This window comes from Hemitrygon akajei, chromosome 1, assembly GCF_048418815.1.
Source record: "Hemitrygon akajei chromosome 1, sHemAka1.3, whole genome shotgun sequence".
Lineage (NCBI taxonomy): Eukaryota > Metazoa > Chordata > Chondrichthyes > Myliobatiformes > Dasyatidae > Hemitrygon > Hemitrygon akajei.
Window position 1 is genome coordinate 211,968,254 of NC_133124.1, and position 17,484 is coordinate 211,985,737.

The following is a 17,484-nucleotide window of genomic DNA, read 5'->3' on the forward strand; positions in this document are numbered from 1 at the left end:
TTAGCCTACTCCAAGATCAAAGCAACCCTTCCCTCCCACATATGACATAGTATGCTTAGTTGGCATTAAAGTTGATACCAGGCTGTTCAGCCCAACCCATCCCTGCTGACTAAGGTGCCTATCTTGGCTGGTCCCACTTGTCACCTTTGTCCTACCTCCCTGTAAATCTTTCCTATCCATGTACCTGTACAAGTATCTTTTAAACGTTGTTATTGTATGTGCCTCAACTACTTCCACTGGCAGCTCACTCTGTATACTGACCACCTGGTGGGTTTCCTATTAAATCTCTCTCCTCTTACCCTCAAACCTATTGCCTGTTCTCCAGTTTTTGATTGCCCAGCCTGGAAAAGAGTGTGTGCATTGATCTTGTCTATGTTCCTCATGCTTGTATACACCTTTGTAGTGTCACACCTGTCTCCTATGAATAAAGTCCCAGCCTGCTCAGCCCCTCTCGATCACTCATTCCATCAGATCCTGCAACATTCTCGTAAATCTCTTCTTTCCAGCGGAATAGCATCTTTCAAATAGAGTCATAGAAAAGGTCCAGCTCAGAAACAGACCCTTTGGCCCATCTAGTCCATGCCAAACCATTTAAAATGCCTACTCCCACTGACCTGCACCAGAACCATAGCCGTCCGTACCCCTACCATCCACGTACCTATCCAAACTTCCCTTAGATTTGAAATCAAGCTCACATTCACCTCTTGTGCTGATAGCTTGTTCCACACTCCCATGATCCTCTGAGTGAAGAAATTTCCCCTCATGTTCCCCTCGACCTTTTCCACCTTTCACCCTAACCCTAACTCTAGTTGCAGTCCCGCTAACCTCAGTGGAAAAAAGCCTGCTTACATTTACCCTATCTATACCCCTCCCAATTTTGTACACCTCTGTCAAATCTCCTCTCAGTCTTCCACATTCCAGGGAATAAAGTCCTAACCTGTTGAATCTTTTGTAACTCAGGTCCTCCAGTCCCGGCGACATCATTGTGAATTTTCTCTGAACTCTTTCAACCTTGTTTACATCTCTCTTGCATGCTATAACCATAATATTCTAAAGCATCACACGAAGCATTGGAGGTCAGGCAGCACCTCTGGAAGGGGGTGGACTGCTGACAACTCGGGTCAAAACCCTTCATTTGGACTGAATGTAAAAGGGGAGACAGAGCCAGTATAAAAAAAGAGGTAAAGGCAAAGGAGTGGAGCAAGGTGAAAATACTGCAAATATTCTAAATTCCGAATACTTTAATATTACAAATGTGAATCCAGCATCTTATGCAACTTGTGTGATTGTGACAGAGTGGGAAGGAAATGATGGAGAGAATTTTATGTTCCTGTAAGCAAGAGTCAGAGGCAGATTAGTACTGACCGTGCTGAAAATGATACCGACCTAAACTCGTCCCATTTGCCTGTGTTGGACCCCAGTCTCTCTAAACCAGGGATTCCCAACCTCGAGTTCGTGAGCAATACCTTGCTTGATGGTATTGATCCATGGCATAAAAAAGGTTGGGAACTCCTCCCCTCAACCCTTTTATCTGTTTGCTGTCCAAATGTGATGAGTACTTAAGAGTTCTGTATTCTCCTGCTGCTTCTGAGATACTTACCAAGGCTCTGGTTTCCTAAAATGTGCACAGATAATACGAAGAGCAAGCGAAGAAGAGAAAGTCCTGTGTCTCGTGCGTGAGCGAGCTGGTCATCACTGTCAGAACGCGGTTGTTATTATTCTGATCCTGGCTTGGGAAGGCATCCCTCGTTCCCTGGGAGACAAGCTGTACGATGAACTCACGGAGACGTTGACGAAGTATGGGAACCCCACCTGCCGAAGATGTGGATTGAATGACGAGTAAGTTTGTTGGTATTGACTTGATGTGTCAAGTGGTCTCCAATTCTGTAATTCTGTCAGTTAAAGCTTTATTTACATCAAGAGCACTGGGAACCGTAGATTAACAATATATCCAGTTTATTCCTTGGGACAGATCTTGCTCCAAACTGATTGGTGGATTCCAACATTGTTGCTGGGCAACCTTGTAAATGGTTCCATTTGATTAGCCAAATTTATCACATTGTAAGCCCCTTGGCCTGGTTCTACCTCCTAAACATCTCACCATATACAGCCTCCGCACCATCCGCCACAAGTGGGATTTTTTGGTGACCGGTTTAATTCTGATTCCAGTTCCCATTCCTGTTCCAAGATGAAGCCACCCTCAGGGTGGAGGAACAATATCTTATATTCAGTCTGCATGGCCTCCAACCTGATGGTGTGAATATCTTTCCGGTGAACAAATTTCCCCCTCCCCTTTCCCCCATTCCCCACTCTGACCTTTCACCTCTTCTCACTTGCCTATTATTTCCCCTTGGATCCCCTCCTCCTTCCCTGTTCCCTATTATTGATTCTCCTCTCCCATCAGATTCCTTCTTCTCCAGCCCCTGACCTTTCCCACCTACCTGGCTTCACCTGTTATCTTCCAGATAGCCCCCTTCCCCTCTCTCCACCTTTTTATTCTGGCATCTTCCCCCCTTCCTTTTCAGTCCTGAAGAAGGGTCTGGACCCGAAATGTTGACTGTTTAGTCATTTCCATAGATGCTGCCTGATTTGTTGACTTCCTCGAGCATTTTGTGTGTGTTGCTCTGGATTTCCAGCATCTTCCTCGTGTCTGTGTTTTATGACCTTACATTTTCCACTTGACTTTTCTTGAGTTGCACGCCTTCCAGCACTTTCTCATCTCTGCGGCTGAATCTCTCAATTAAGGATCCACATTATTCGCTATCTACGTTTACCTGTATTAGAAATTTGCTGTGGTGTTTTTGGTCAGGGTGAGACATGCAACAATAAACAACATTCATCAATTATAAGCATAGAACATAGAACAGTACAGCACAGGAACAGGCCATTCGGCCCACAATGTTGTGCTGAACCAGCTAAAAAGCAAATCAAAAACACCCAAAATCTAATTCCGCCTACCTACACCATATCCATATCCCTCCGCCTTCCATGTGCCTATCCAAACATCTCGTAAAAGCCTCTAATGTATTTGCCTCTACCACCATACTGGGCAGTGCATTCCAGGCATCCACCGCTCTCTGAGTAAAAAACTTACCCCTCACATCCCCTTTGAACCTACCCCCTCTCACCTTCAATGCAACCCTCTAGTGTTAGACATTTCTACCCTGGGAAACATATACTCCCTGTCCATTCTATCTATGCCTCTCATAATCTTATAAACCTCCTTCAGATCTCCCCTCAGCCTCTGCCGCTCCAGAGAAAACAACCCAAGTTTGTCCAGCCTCTCCTGATAGCACACGCCCTCTAAACCAGGCAGCATCCTGCTAAACCTCTTCTGCAGCCTCTCCAAAGAATAAAGAATTAGATAAAATGGAAGTTTAAGCTACAAATATGGAATAAAATGTGCATAGGTGCTGCATTCATTTACAATGTAAACAGCATTATAAACCTCCGCTCCAGTAATCTGGTCTCTGGTGATGTGTGCGTGATTTGCACTTTAATTTCCCTCTACATCCCAAAGACGAGTGACTTGGTGGTTTAATCGGTTGCTGTAAATCGCCCCTAGTGTGGAAGTGGGTGGTACATCTAGGGAGAGTTGGTGGGAGTAAGAGGAGAATAGGTTGCTGTGGAAACATGTGATGAAGTAGAATTGCTTTATGAGCCAGTACAGACTCAATAGGTCCAAATAACCTTGTATGTTGTAAGGAAATATGAAAAACCTGGGCATTTCAACCTTATGATTTGAGTTTATTCACGAAACTGCTTTAGTTGTTCTTCAACCGTTTTGATTGAACTTCCAGAGCGTTATTTCTGGTTCTACCTGTTCTGCTTCCAATTGGGATTTACTTGCAGCAGGAAAATTGCCCGTGACAGACTTTGAGAGACATCTTTGCAGTCAGAAGAGAAACTCTTGAGAGATTAGGAAGTCAGGTGTGATTGTAGGCTGAGGCTTATAGTTCGAATCAGAATCAGATTTAATATCACCAGCATACGTCGTGAAGTTTGTTGTCCTTGCGACAGCACTACAACGCAATACATAATAATTGAAAAAAGCATGAATTACAGTAAATATATATATATATATATATATAAAATAGTTAAATAAGTAGTGCAAAAATAGAAATAAAAAAGTAGTGAGGTAGTGTTCATGGATTCAAAGTCCATTCAGAAATTGTGTGGTAGTTGAGAAGAAGCCTCCTTCCTGATGGTAGCAATGAGAACAAGGCATGACTTGGGTGATGGAGGGTCCTTAATCCACTGGCTGTATTGTAGTAGCCCCAATTTACCAAGCAGAAGACCACACTGATGAAGCTGTTGTAACAGGCCCTAGATCAGGGATTCCCAAACTTTATTATGCCCTGGACCAATACCATTAAGCAAGGGGTCCATGGACCCAGTTTGGAACCCGCTGCCCTAGATGTAATGTTATCTACTCATTACACCTTCAATCTGTAGCCTCTGGCGTTTAGGGCAGCATTGAAGGTCCTCCATCTCTGGCGGTGTTCGGGGCTTCCGTGTCAGTAGCTCGGTTTTCACTACTGTCAGTCCCGCAAGACCTGAGTGCGGACGCAGAAATACTGTCACACACAGATGTAGAAGGGTTCTTCAGTGCTGTTTCTGTGACAGGTTTTGTTTACCAGTCAGGGTTGTTGGCCCTGAGTTGAGTTCCTGAACCTGGAGGACTGGCAGATCTCTGTTAGTCTGGCTTCTGCCCTTTCTCCTATTTGGCGTGGGTCACCCTGACTCCAACCAACATTGGGCTCTGGGTCAATGAAGCACGCAAGCTTCCAAATCGTATGACGAGGTCGTGGATCTCTTGGAGGTCACAGCATCAGGTGTCTCTTAAATAACAGTGTTGCAACATGCCAAATATTCCTGTGGGAGTGCCTTTAAATCGAGTACACGTGTATAAGGTCAGGGAGCAATTCCACATTGAGAATGCCGATGGACCTGGAGATCACACATATTGAAGCTCAGTGGCCAAAATGTGGAGACTGGCGGCCTGTCCTGGAGTTGGAGGAATTGTTCTGCTGAACAGTGTGGGTGTGCTACAGTTGGCACCAGAATGTGTGGGGACACTTGAGGACCGACCGCCCCCAGCACATCCCTAGGTTGGGTTTGTTTTTTTAATGCAAGCAACACTTTTCACTATATGTGATAAGTAAATCTGAATTCAAGGCTGTGCCAACTGGCAGATCATTGAAGATCACTGCCACGATGCAGTGCACTTGGAAGGGGTCCCAAATGGAGCAAGCTTTCTTGACTCAATGCCTTTTGAATGGTCAGCCATCCCATAAGGAATTGGGCACTGGCATCTATACTCACGTGTGTCTATGGGCACACCAGTCTATGTGCAAAAACAGACAAGTGGAAGTAGGGCAGGCCAACATGGGACCTGGCAGTGAGTCTGATAATCTCAGGTTTGCCAACCGACTGGCACCCAAAGCACAGCTGGTAGAGCTGGTTGCCCTGCAGTGCCAGAAAACAATCCTGACCTCCAGTGCTGTCCGTGTGGGGTTTGCACATTCTCCCTGTGACCACGTGAGTTTCAGCCCACGCCCCAAGGGTGCGCACTTCAGTAGGTAAATTGCCATGCTGCATGAAGTTGTGAACTGTGCTGCCTCCATCATGGGCACCAGCCTCCCAAGCTTCAAGGACATCTTCAAAAGGTGATGCCTCAAGCAGGCCGCTTTCCTCATTCCTCATTCCTCATCCCATCAGCATTCCTCATCCCATCTGGGACACGCCCTCTTCTTATTACTACCATCAGGGAGGCAGTTCAGGAGCCTAAAGACCCACACTCAACATTTTAGCAACAGCTTCTTCCCCTCCACCATCAGACTTCTGAATTGTCTATGAACCCATGAACACTAACTTGCTATTTCTCTATTGCCCTATCTCTCTGTCCATCTGTCTGTCTATCTACTATTTATTGGCTTATTTGTAACTTGTAGTATTTGTTCTGTCTTGCACTGTAGTAGTAGGCTGCCGTCGATCCCAGGGGATCATGGGTTTGCGCCTCTGGTGGACCGTGTCCTCTCCAGGGCACAAGCCTAGGTGGGAAGATTTGAAGAACCAGCTGTTGCCCATGCAGTGGGCTCCCCCTCTCCATGTCACTGATGTAGTCCAAGGGAAGGGCAAGCTCCGATACAGCTTGGCGCCAGTGTCATCGCAAAGGTTGCCAGAGTGAAGTTGTAAACAACATCAAACTGCCTTAGGGACCCTGGCTCCGGATTTCTTCCTTGGGGTTTACTCCTGAAGCCTTTCCCATGGGTGGGTATGGCCGCAAGGCAACAGAGGCTTAAAATCAGAGTTTTCCTTCTCCTATGCCGGCTGCCGTCCAACGCGGATGAGCCCCACCTGACGCAGCAACTGGTTTTGAGGTGCCAGTGCCCCTTCTCCTGTCAGCAGAAACAATTCTGTCGGGCCTAGCAGCTAAGCCACATGTGAAGGCCAAGAATTGGACTTGGTTGTCAGAGGCTGTGAGAGACGCACGCTATTTGTAACACTTTATAAGTAGTGGCAGCTTATCCCCACTGTCACCCCCAGCTGTGACAACCTTAAGACCACTGTCTTGCACTGTACTCCTGTCACAAAACAACAAACTTCATGATATATCGTCACCATCATCATTATGTGCCTTGTCATAGGACATTAGGCAACCATGGTCTATCCACGACCGTGATTGCTCTCGGCAAATTTTTCCACAGAAGTGGTTTACCATTACGTTCTTCTGGGCAGTGTCTTTACAAGACAGGTGATCCCAGCCATTATCAATATTCTTCGGAGATTTTCTGCCTGGCAGTGGTCCAGCTGTTCATACAACTGTCCACCACCTGTTCCCATGGCTTCACGTGATCCTGATTCGGTGGGGGGGTTGCTAAGCAGGTGCTACACCTTGCCCAAGGGTGACCTGCAGGCTCGTGGAGGGAAGGAGCACCTTACACCTCCTTTGGTAGAGATGTATCTAAAGCTGACATAAGTGTTAATAAACCTGATTCTGATTTGCTGTTGTATGACTCTAAAAGCCTACATCATTGTATAATAGCGGTTAACGCAGACTTTAAAATGTTGGTGCCATTTGTCAGAATAATCAACCCTTTAGGCTGATCAAAGTTCAGTCAGTGTTTATGGTGTCAGTAGTAGTCATTCTGTGTAAGTCCTCTGGTCAATATCGCTACAGCTTCCAACCTGTGTGATATTTACTGCTTTCATTTCAGCCGCACTTGCGCATGTCAAGGAAAGGATCCCGAGACCTGTGGTGCCTCCTTCTCATTCGGCTGTTCCTGGAGCATGTACTTCAATGGCTGCAAGTATGCCCGCAGCAAGCACCCTCGCAAGTTCAGGCTGTTGGGAGACAACCCAAAGGAGGTTGGTGTCATCTTACCACTGTTCGTACATGTATTGCTGGATCAGCCCTGAACCCAGTGAGGGGCCAGCTAAATTGTCAGAGTAATGCACACACAAAATGCCGGAGGAACTCAGCAGGTCAGGCAGCATGAAGAATCGGCGTTTTGGGCCAAGACCCTCCATTGGGATGGGCAAGGAAGGGGAAAGAAGCCAAAATAAGGTGAGGGAGGGGGCATAAGGAGTACCAGCTGGCAGTTGATAGGTGAAGCCAGGTGTGGAAGAAGGTAAGTGGGTGGGGGGATATGATAGGTGGGAGAGGTAAAGGGCCGAAGAAAAAGAAATCCAACAGGAGAAGAGAGTTGACCGTGGGAGAAAGAGAAGGAGAATAGTTACCAGAGGGAGGTGATAGGTGGATGAGGAGAAGAGAAGGGATAAGATTGGAGCTAGAATGGAGAATGGAAAAGGGAAGGGGTGCTTTGAAATTAATGGAGGTTCGAGAAATCAATGTTCATGCCATTAGGCTGGAGGCTACCCAAACGGAATATGAGATGTTGCTCGTCCAACCTGAGAGTGGCCTCGTCATGGCAGTAAAGGAGGCCACGGACCATTTCAGAATGGGAATGAGGTGTGCAACTAAAATGGCTGGCCACCAGGAAATCCTCTCTTTTGCGGACGGAGCAGTCGAGTTTTCTGTGGCGCCAACTCTTTATCCCTCTCCATTGATGCTGGATTTCCAGGATCTGCAGAATCTCTGGTGTTGACCTACGGCTGAATTGTCAGACCAGGTTCAACGAACAAGCAACTGATTGTGAATCAGGTGGCCATGGGCTCAAATCCCACACAACTAACTGTTATTTGGTTTGTTACTGTCACATATACCAAGATACAGTGAAAAACTTAGTTATCTGTACAGATCAGCAAACGTCAGTGCAGCAAGGTAGCACAAGGAAAACAATAACAAAATGCCATATATAGTGTTATGTTTACAGGGAAAATACAACACAAGTAGGTAAATAAGGTGCGAGCACCATGCCAAGGTCAAGAATGGAACGTAGAACATTGAGAGCCGATTTGATACAGGTAGGTAAAATCATGAGGGGTATAGACAGGCTAAATGCAAGCAGGCTTTTTCCACTGAGGCTGCATGGAACTACAACTACAGGTCATGGGTTAAGGGTGAAAGGTGAAAAGCTTAAGGAGAACTCAGAGGGTTGTGAGGGTGTGGGATGAGCTGCCAGCACAAGGGTGCATGTGAGCTCGATTTTTAAAGTTTACCATAAGCAAAGTCTGGATAGATACATGAATGGTTGGGGTATGGAGGGCTGTGGTCCCAGTGCAGGTCGATGGGAGTAGGCAGTTTAAATGGCTCAGCATGGACGAGATGGTCCAAAGGGCCTGTTTCGGTGTTGTACTTTTCTGTGACTCTCTAACTCTAATTCACCTTGATTGATTAAGACTCTTATAATAGTCGCTGTCTTTGAGCCTGGCGGTACGGTTTCAAGCTTTTGTATCTTCTACCCAGTGGAAGTTGGAACAAGAGAGAATGATTAAGTTGTGAGAAGTCTTTGATTATGCTGGTTGCTTTTTCAAGGCAACCACTTTAAATATATCCAATGATTTGGCCTCCACATGCCATGTGGCAATGAATTCCACAGATTTGCCACCATCTACCTAAAGAAATTCCTCCTCATTTTTGTTCTAAAGGGGCATCCTTATATTCTGAGGCTGTGCCCTCCACTATAGGAAATATCTTCTCCATATGTACCTCAGCCTTTCAATATTCAATAGGTTTCACTGAGAAACGCCTTCTTCTGAACTCCAGCGAGTACAGGTCCAGAACCATCAAATGTTCCTCATATGTTAATCCTTTCATTCCCAAGATCATTGTGGACCCTCTCCAGTGTCATTCATAGATTAGGGACCCTAAACTGTTGACAATACTCCAAGTGCAGTCTGACCAATGCCTTATAAAACCTCAGCATTCCATCCTTGCCTTGATATAAGACCATAAACCATAAGACATAGGAGCAGAATTAGGCCATCTGGCCCATCGAGTCCGGTCCGCCATTCAATCATGGCTGATCCTTTTCTTTCTCCTCCTCAACCCCAGTTCCCAGCCTTCTCCACGTAACCTTTGATGCCTTGTCCAATCAAGAACCTATCAATTTCAGTCTTAAATATACCCAACGACCTGGCCTTCATAACTGCACGTGGCAACAAATTCCACAAATTCACCACGCTTTGGCTTAAGAAATTTCTCTGCATCTCTGTTTTGAAAGGGTACCCTCTATCCTGAAGCTGTGCCCCCTTGTCCTAGACTCTCCCACCATGGGAAGCATCCTTTCCACATCTACCCTGTCCAGGCCTTTCAACATTCGAGAAGTTTCAATGAGATCCCCCCCTCATCCTTCTGAATTCCAGCAGAGCCATCAAACATTCCTCGTATGATAACCTTTTCATTCCTGGAATCATCCTTGTGAACCTCCTCTGAACCCTCTCCAATGGCAGCACATCTTTTTTAAGATGAGGGGCCCAAAACTATTCACAATACTCAAGGTGAGGCCTCACTGGTGCCTTATAAAGCCTCAGCAGCACATCCTTGTTCTTGTATTCTAGACCTCTCGAAATAAATGCGAACATTGCGTTTGCCTTTCTCCCCACTGACTCAACCTGCAAGTTAACCTTTAGGGAATTCTTCATGAGGACTCCCAATTCCCTTTGCACCTCTGATTTCTGATTTTATCCCTGCTTAGAAAATAGTCTTTTATTGCTTATATGGAAGTGCATGACTATATACTTTCTGGAGCTGTATTCCATGTGCCACTTCCTTTCCCAATCTCCCCATCTATCCAAGTCCTTTTGCAGATTCCCTGCTTCCTCAACACTACCTGTCCTTCCACCCATATTTGTACAAACGTGGCCACAAAGCCATCAATTCCATCATGTGCAGTTCATTTCAGTCCAGAAGAAAGAATTAAGTGAACGATGGGGAAAGTAATTTGGTGTGTGATTTTTTTTTTGTTGAAGTTTATGACATTTATCATCATTCCAACAATCCCACTGCCTCAGTGAGTCTTCTACAGGGGTGAGATGTATTAATTAATCTGGGAGAAAAAATGTGGGTCAGCTGCTGTACAGACAGTAGAGGTCAGATCTAATGATGTGTGGGCGTCATCAGAAGCACAAACACAGAAAAGAAACAAAATTAAACACAAGAGGTTCTGCAGATGCCGGAAATCCAGAGTAAAGTAAACTGTATAAAATACTAGAGTAGTATCTATGGAGAAAAATAATCAACATTTTTGGGCCGAGATTTTTTTTTATCAGGACTGGAAAGGAAATGTTTCTTCCCTTAGAAGAAGGTGGGGGGGGAGGGCAGTGAGTCCGGGCTGGCACGTGATAGGTGAAGTCAGGTGAGGGGGAAAGGAGGGTGGATGAAGTGAGAAGCTGAGGAATGATAAGTGGGAACGGTGAAGGGAGAAGAAGGGATCTGAAGAAGAAGAACTGCTGAAGAAAATTCACAGATAAAGACACTCTTGTATTCTGAGGCTATACCCTCTGGTCTTAGACACCCCACTATAGGAACATAGGGGCTTACAGACCCAATGTTTAATGTTCGTTGAAGGATTAACATCAACCCCAACTACTAGTGAACATAATTCACCCATGGAGATACCTGAGATGAAATGGGCAGCTCACCGCGCCAGTGTCCTTTGTTCAGTCCAGACTTAGAGTGTTGTCAACACTCAGTGGTCAGTTTATTAGGTACCCATGTACACCTGCTCGTTAATGCAAATATCTAATCAGCCATTCATGCGGCAGCAACTCAATATATAAAAGCATGTAGACATCGTCAAGAGGTTCAGTTGTTGTTCAGACCAAACATCTGAATGGGGAAGGAACGTGATCTAAGTGAATCTGACGGTGGAATGATTGTTGGTGCCAGATGGGGTGGTTTGAGTATCTCAGAAACCTCTGATTTCCTGGGATTTTCACACACAACAGCCTCTAGAGTTTACAGAGAATGGTGTGAAAACCCAAAACAAACATCCAGTGAATGGCAATTCCATTAATGAGAGACGTCGGATGAGAATGGCCAGACTGGTTCCAGCTGACAGAAATGGGACAATATTTCCAATAACCACCCATTACAACAGTGGTGTGCAGAAGAACATCTCTGAATGCACAACACGTTAAACTTGAAGTGGACGGGCTACAGCAGCAGAAGACCATGAACACACACTCAAGTGGCCACTTTATTAGGTATGGGGGTAACCAGAGCACTGCTCAGCCCAGGACCGCAAGAAATTGAGGGGAGTTGTGGATGTAGCTCAGCTGACACCCCACTTCTCGCTGCCTCAGTGAAGCAGCCAACGTAATCATCGACCCCACCCACCCTGCACATTCTCCCTCCTCCCCACCCTTCCACTGGGCAGGAGGTACAAAAGCCTGAAAGGATACACCACTGGGCTCAAGGACAGCTCCTAGCTCACTATTATAAGATAATTGAAAATTCAAAATCAATATTATAAGTTCAAAGGTTCATTTTATTGTCAAAGTATGCACGTACAGTACAACTGCAGATAGCCGTGAAGTTCCCAAAGACCATGGGATTTGACAAGAGAAAGACATCAACTCCACTCCCCCACCCCATACAGAACCGGCATGAAAAAGACTCACAGATGCATATGTACTTTGACATGTATCCTTTTATTTGGGCTTACTTTAATATGTATTAACGTACATATATGTCACCATATACATCCCTGAGGTTCATAATCTTGCGGGCATTCACAGCAAATACAAAGGAACCCAATAGAATCAACAAAAAACACACGAGATGGACAAATAACCAAACGAAAATGGACTCAAGAACGCTTGCTATCCTGTTTGTCATTAAACTATCGAACCTAATCTGTACAGAATTTGCATTTGCACAGTTTATTGTCTTCTGCACTCTGGTCGATCTCTCATTGATCCTGTTATAGATACTATGAGTATCAACAAATACTCGTAGATTTGTTGAGAAATATAGAATTAATAGGCATCTGTTATTCTCAAGAGACTATGGATTTGCGCCTTGGGAAGTTTCCAGGGCGCAGGCCTGGGCAGGCTTGTATGGGAGACCAGCAGTTGCCCAAGCTGCACGTCTCCCCTCTCCACGCCACCGATGTTGTCCAAGGGAAGGGCAAGGGCCGATACAATTTGGTACTGGTGTCGTCGCAGAGCAATATGTGGTTAACACGCTGTCTTAGCTGAGGCTCGAACAAGCGACCTTCAGATCACTAGACCAACGCCTTAACCACTTGGCCACGTGCCAACATTGTTGAGTATGCCACAGGAGAATGGATCTCTTGGTTGTATATGGTCACATATATGTACTCTGATAATAAATTTACTTTGAGCTTTGATTTCACAATCAAAGATTTCATTATCAAAGTACATATACTGCCTTGAGATTTTACCTCACCCTGGTGTTGTATCTTATTGTCTGTCTATACTACGCCTTCTCTACAACTGTAACTCTTCATTTTGTATTGTTACTGTTTTTCCCTTGTGCTACTTCAATACACCAATGCAATGAAGTGATCTGTCCGGATAACATGCAGAACAGTTTTTCACTGTACCTTGGTACATGAGAAAGAAAGTCCCCTGCCTTGTTAATTAATTAACTGTGTCCTTTTCCAGAGATCAGTACATTGAAAGCAAATGAAAGCTACAGGTTATAACAGTGATAACAGTAAATGCACCAGCTTTATGCTGTTCATGTTTCAAGTTCTGAATGTATCCATGATTTTATTGGATGTAATTGAGGAATATGGTGAGAATTTAATGAAACCCGTAGTTTTTACTTTGAAATCTTACTTCTCAGCAATTCAAGTATTGGCACAATTCATCCCAGTGAGATTCCATGTAAATCTCAGCTAAACTTGAGTAGAAATTTGTCTCATCTTAGTTCAAAGTAAATTTATTATCTAAGTACATGTATATCACCATGTACAACCCTGAGATTCATTTTCTTGTAGGCATACTCAATAAATCTATAGAATAATAACCAGGACAGAATCACTGAAAGACTGCCCAACTAGGGCATTCAATCAGAAGACAACAAACTCTGCAAATACAGAAAAAAAGAAATAAACAATAAATATCAGGAACATGAGATGAAGAGTCTTTGAAAGTGAGTCTATTGGTCATGGGAACATTTCAAAGATAGGGCAAGTGAATTTGAGTGAAGTTACCCCTTTTGGTTTAAGCTTCACTCTGTAGCAGTGAATTAGACTCCACTTCTTATTAAGAGACACAGAACAAAGTTACTGAAACAGGTGCAGATTTATTGGCAATGGATGTTGCAATTCAAAAGAAAATTGCTACTAATTCTGGAAATCAGATGTAAAAGCAGAAAATATAAAAATGGCTAACAGATCAGGCGGCATCCGTTGGGGAAAATGAGAAGTTAATGTTTCTGGTCATCAATCTAAATGTTCATTCTTCCTACAAAAGAGTACAAAACTGGGGGATATAGCCTTGTCTATCACTGGAAAAGCCTCCCCACCATTGAACACATCTAAAGGAGTGATGTCACAGGAAAAAAGCATCCTTTGTCGAATGCCCCCCATCCAGGCCATGCTGTCTTCTCACTGCTGCCATCGGGAAGAAGGTCCCAATGCAACAGATTCAGGAACAGTTAATACCCTCTCGCCATCAGGCTCCTGAACCAGCATGGATAACTTCACTCACCGTAACTTTGAACTGGTTCCACAACCTACTGGCTCACTATCAAGGACTCTATAACTCATGTTCTCAGTAATTATCTATCTGTTATTGATTTTTTTTTTCTGAGCTCAAGCTGGTAAACCTGAGGGACGGGCATAACCAAGCAAGCTCATTTCTCAATTACTAACAACTTTCAGACTATTCTTGTGCTGTTTAGTATTGTGGCTTTCTAAGGATTTACATAAATGTTGTTGTGTAGCTCGTATTGTTTAATGCTATTGTGTAGTGACTATGGGATGATATCAGTTGTAGATATTACTATTGTATACAATGTATACCCTGTTCATGTTCCAAAGTCTTTCAATTTCCTCTTTTGATTAAGTATATTTCTTGTGCTTTTCATTTATTGATTTTTGTAGGGTATGGTTGTTTGGAATGGCTATATCTATTAAGTAAGTTGTTTGTCCTTGTTTATCCTGTAATATATCCGGATGGTTATTATGGATTGGCCTATCTCTAATAATGGATATAATAATAATTATTATTATATTATTATTTATTATTATTATTATTTTTGTATTTGCACACATTGTCCTGTTTTTCACATTGGTTGCCTGTCAGTCTTTCTTTCTGTGTAATTTTCATTGATCCTATTGTATTTCTTTGTTTTACTGAACAAAAATGAATTTCAAGGTAGTATATGGAAACATGTACATACTTTGATAATGAACCTACTTTGAGCTTTGAACTTTTTCCTCCTTTTCTGTCCTGATGAAGGGTTGCAGCCTAACAGTTTATTCTCCTCCATAGACGCTATCTGACCTGCTGAGTTCCTCCGGCATTTTGTGTGTGTTGTTGTTCATTCTGTTACTCTGCACTGTGATCAATTCTCACATGAAATTAAGAGGGATCACTACCTCTGATAGTCAGTGTTAATTGCATTTGTTGTTCTCCCCCTCAGGAAGCTTTACTCAAGGATAGATTGCAAACGTTAGCCACAGAAGTCGCTCCACTCTACAAGCAGCTTGCACCCCAAGCCTTCAGCAATCAGGTAAGTTGTACAACACACGGGAGATTCGTTGGCTCTTGTACTGTAACCAAGCATGGCTAAAACAATAATGTCTATTATTCAAAGTGTTTATTATTTAGATTTCCCATTGCAAATCCCTTTATTTTAATTATTATCCAACTGCGCATTGTGTAGAACGTCTACATGATCTCCACAAACATGTGTGACACATTCAAGGTGTCACTGGTTAACCTGTTCTGTACCATACAATACTTAATTTATGCGCTTTACTTTGTTTATGTGGAATTTATCTGCAGATTTTATCCTGAATTTTCTAAGTTATTGTGTGTTATATGTGCATTATGTGTTGTACTGTGCTTGACACTCTGGTTCGGAGAAATATTGTCTTATTTAATGGTACACACACACACACACACACACACACACACACACACACACACACACACACACACACACACACACACACACACACACACACACACACACACACACACACACACACACACACACACACACTGTTATCCGCGGATTTCGCATGTGCAGATTCATCCAACCGCGGATCGGGAAAACCCGGAAGTTCTCTCTCCAGCACTTGTTGTTTGAGCATGTACAGACTATTTTTTCTTGTCATTATTCCCTAAACAATACAGTATAACAACTATTTACATAGCATTTACATTGTATTAGGTATTATAAGTAATCTAGAAATGACTTAAAAGAACAGGCAGTCCCCGGGGTTATGAATGAGTTCCGTTCCTGAGTCAGTCTTTAAGTCGGATTTGAAGTCGGAACAGGTACATCCGGTATTATTTAGCGTCAGTTAGTCAAACGTTTTTCTTAGTATATAGTACATATTTTACCTTTCTATGCAAATAAAACACTTAAGAAACATATGTATTTCAATAATTAAACCATTGCGTTGCTTAGTAATAATTGTAGCTTTCATCGGGGCAGGGCCTTTCACATGCTCCATTAAAATTGTTCCGATCGTTGACCGACAGTAGCCTATCGCTTTTCCAATGACCGATGGCGTTTCACCTCTTTCCAATCGCTTTATTACTTCCACCTTATTTTCAATCAGGATCGTGATTATTTTCGTGAACCGAAACACTGCGGATTCAGAGCTGTACCGCCAGGTCCTAAAGACCACCGCACTGAGACAGGTTCAATAAGGGACTTGAGCATCTGCGTTTGTTGGTATCCGCGGGGTGTCTCGGAACCAATCCCCCGCGGATATATATATACTTGACTTGGCTTCAGACATTTCAATACACTGGTGTTAATGGCAGGTTATAATAGAATGGTGAAACCGCTTGAGCCGACCCCAGCCCTCTGTGGAGTAACGGGGGTTAGTAGCATGACATGGCAGGCTGCTTTGCCCAGTAAGAGAGGGAGGTCGGAACATGAGATATCCAATCACCCTGACACCATTGCAGTTGCTGAGAGGGGAGTGCATGGAATAAGATGAAAAGGAGGTATCTGTTCAGCTCTTTATGTGGTGCACGGTGATGGAGGAGTTTAAGGAGAAGCCAGAGAGTTTATATCTTGCAGCAGCCCTCTATCTTTCAGTCAGCATGCCAAGTCAGAGGGCAAGACGAACGAGAGAACAACATGGGAACAGGTGCCACATTTTCTCCTTGACCCTATCAAACAGACCTGTGGCATCTCCGTGCAACACCACCCCAGCCTACACACTGTGGATCGTCCAGGTAACACGCAGAAGGGCCGGACTGCACCCAGTTATCAATCAGACCCATACAGCAACCCCTCGGCAGTGAGAGAAGAAAGGATAGAGGATCAGATTGAAGGATTACCCTTATTCATCACATAAACATCGAAACGTACAGTGAAATGCGTTATTTTACGTCAGTGGACCAACACAGTCCAAATGTGAGCTGGGGGCAGCCCGCAAGCGTCACCGTGCTTCCGACGCCAACACGGCATGCGCCCTACTTATTAACTGTAACTCGTACGTCTTTGGAATGTGGGAGCAAATCGGAGCACCAAGAGGAATTGCATGCAGTCATGGAGAGAAGATACAAACTCCTTACAAACAGCGGTCAGAATCACTGCCGCTGTAATAGCGTTACGTTTTGCGGAACAGACTTGATGGGCCGAATGGCCCGATTCTGCTCCTGTGTTTATGGTTAACTGCTGCACCACCATGCTGCCCTATGGAGGAGGAAGGTGTAAGAGAAAGAAAGGGGGAAGTAACAGAAGGAGTCCAAACGGGTCAGAAGCCCAGCTCACCATCATGACTCTGCCAATGATCATTGCATTGGCCTCTTGCAGACATAGTCAAGAGGTTCAGTTATTATTCAGACCGAACAACAGAATGTGATCTGAGTGACCTTGGCTTGGAGTGATCATTGGCGCCAGGCAGGGTA

General features: G+C 44.2%; 1 protein-coding gene across 7 annotated transcripts in view; it reads left to right on the top strand.

The window, feature by feature from the left end:
- tet3 (tet methylcytosine dioxygenase 3) overlaps positions 1–17,484 on the top strand; it is a 329,399-nt gene that overhangs the window by 289,474 nt on the left and 22,441 nt on the right. For all 7 annotated transcript variants that reach the window (XM_073059934.1, XM_073059969.1, XM_073059956.1 and 4 more), the window contains 3 exons: positions 1,631–1,839; positions 7,221–7,371; positions 15,029–15,118. In XM_073059934.1, the coding sequence (XP_072916035.1) occupies positions 1,631–1,839; positions 7,221–7,371; positions 15,029–15,118 (450 nt within the window). The remainder of the gene's footprint in view (positions 1–1,630; positions 1,840–7,220; positions 7,372–15,028; positions 15,119–17,484) is intronic.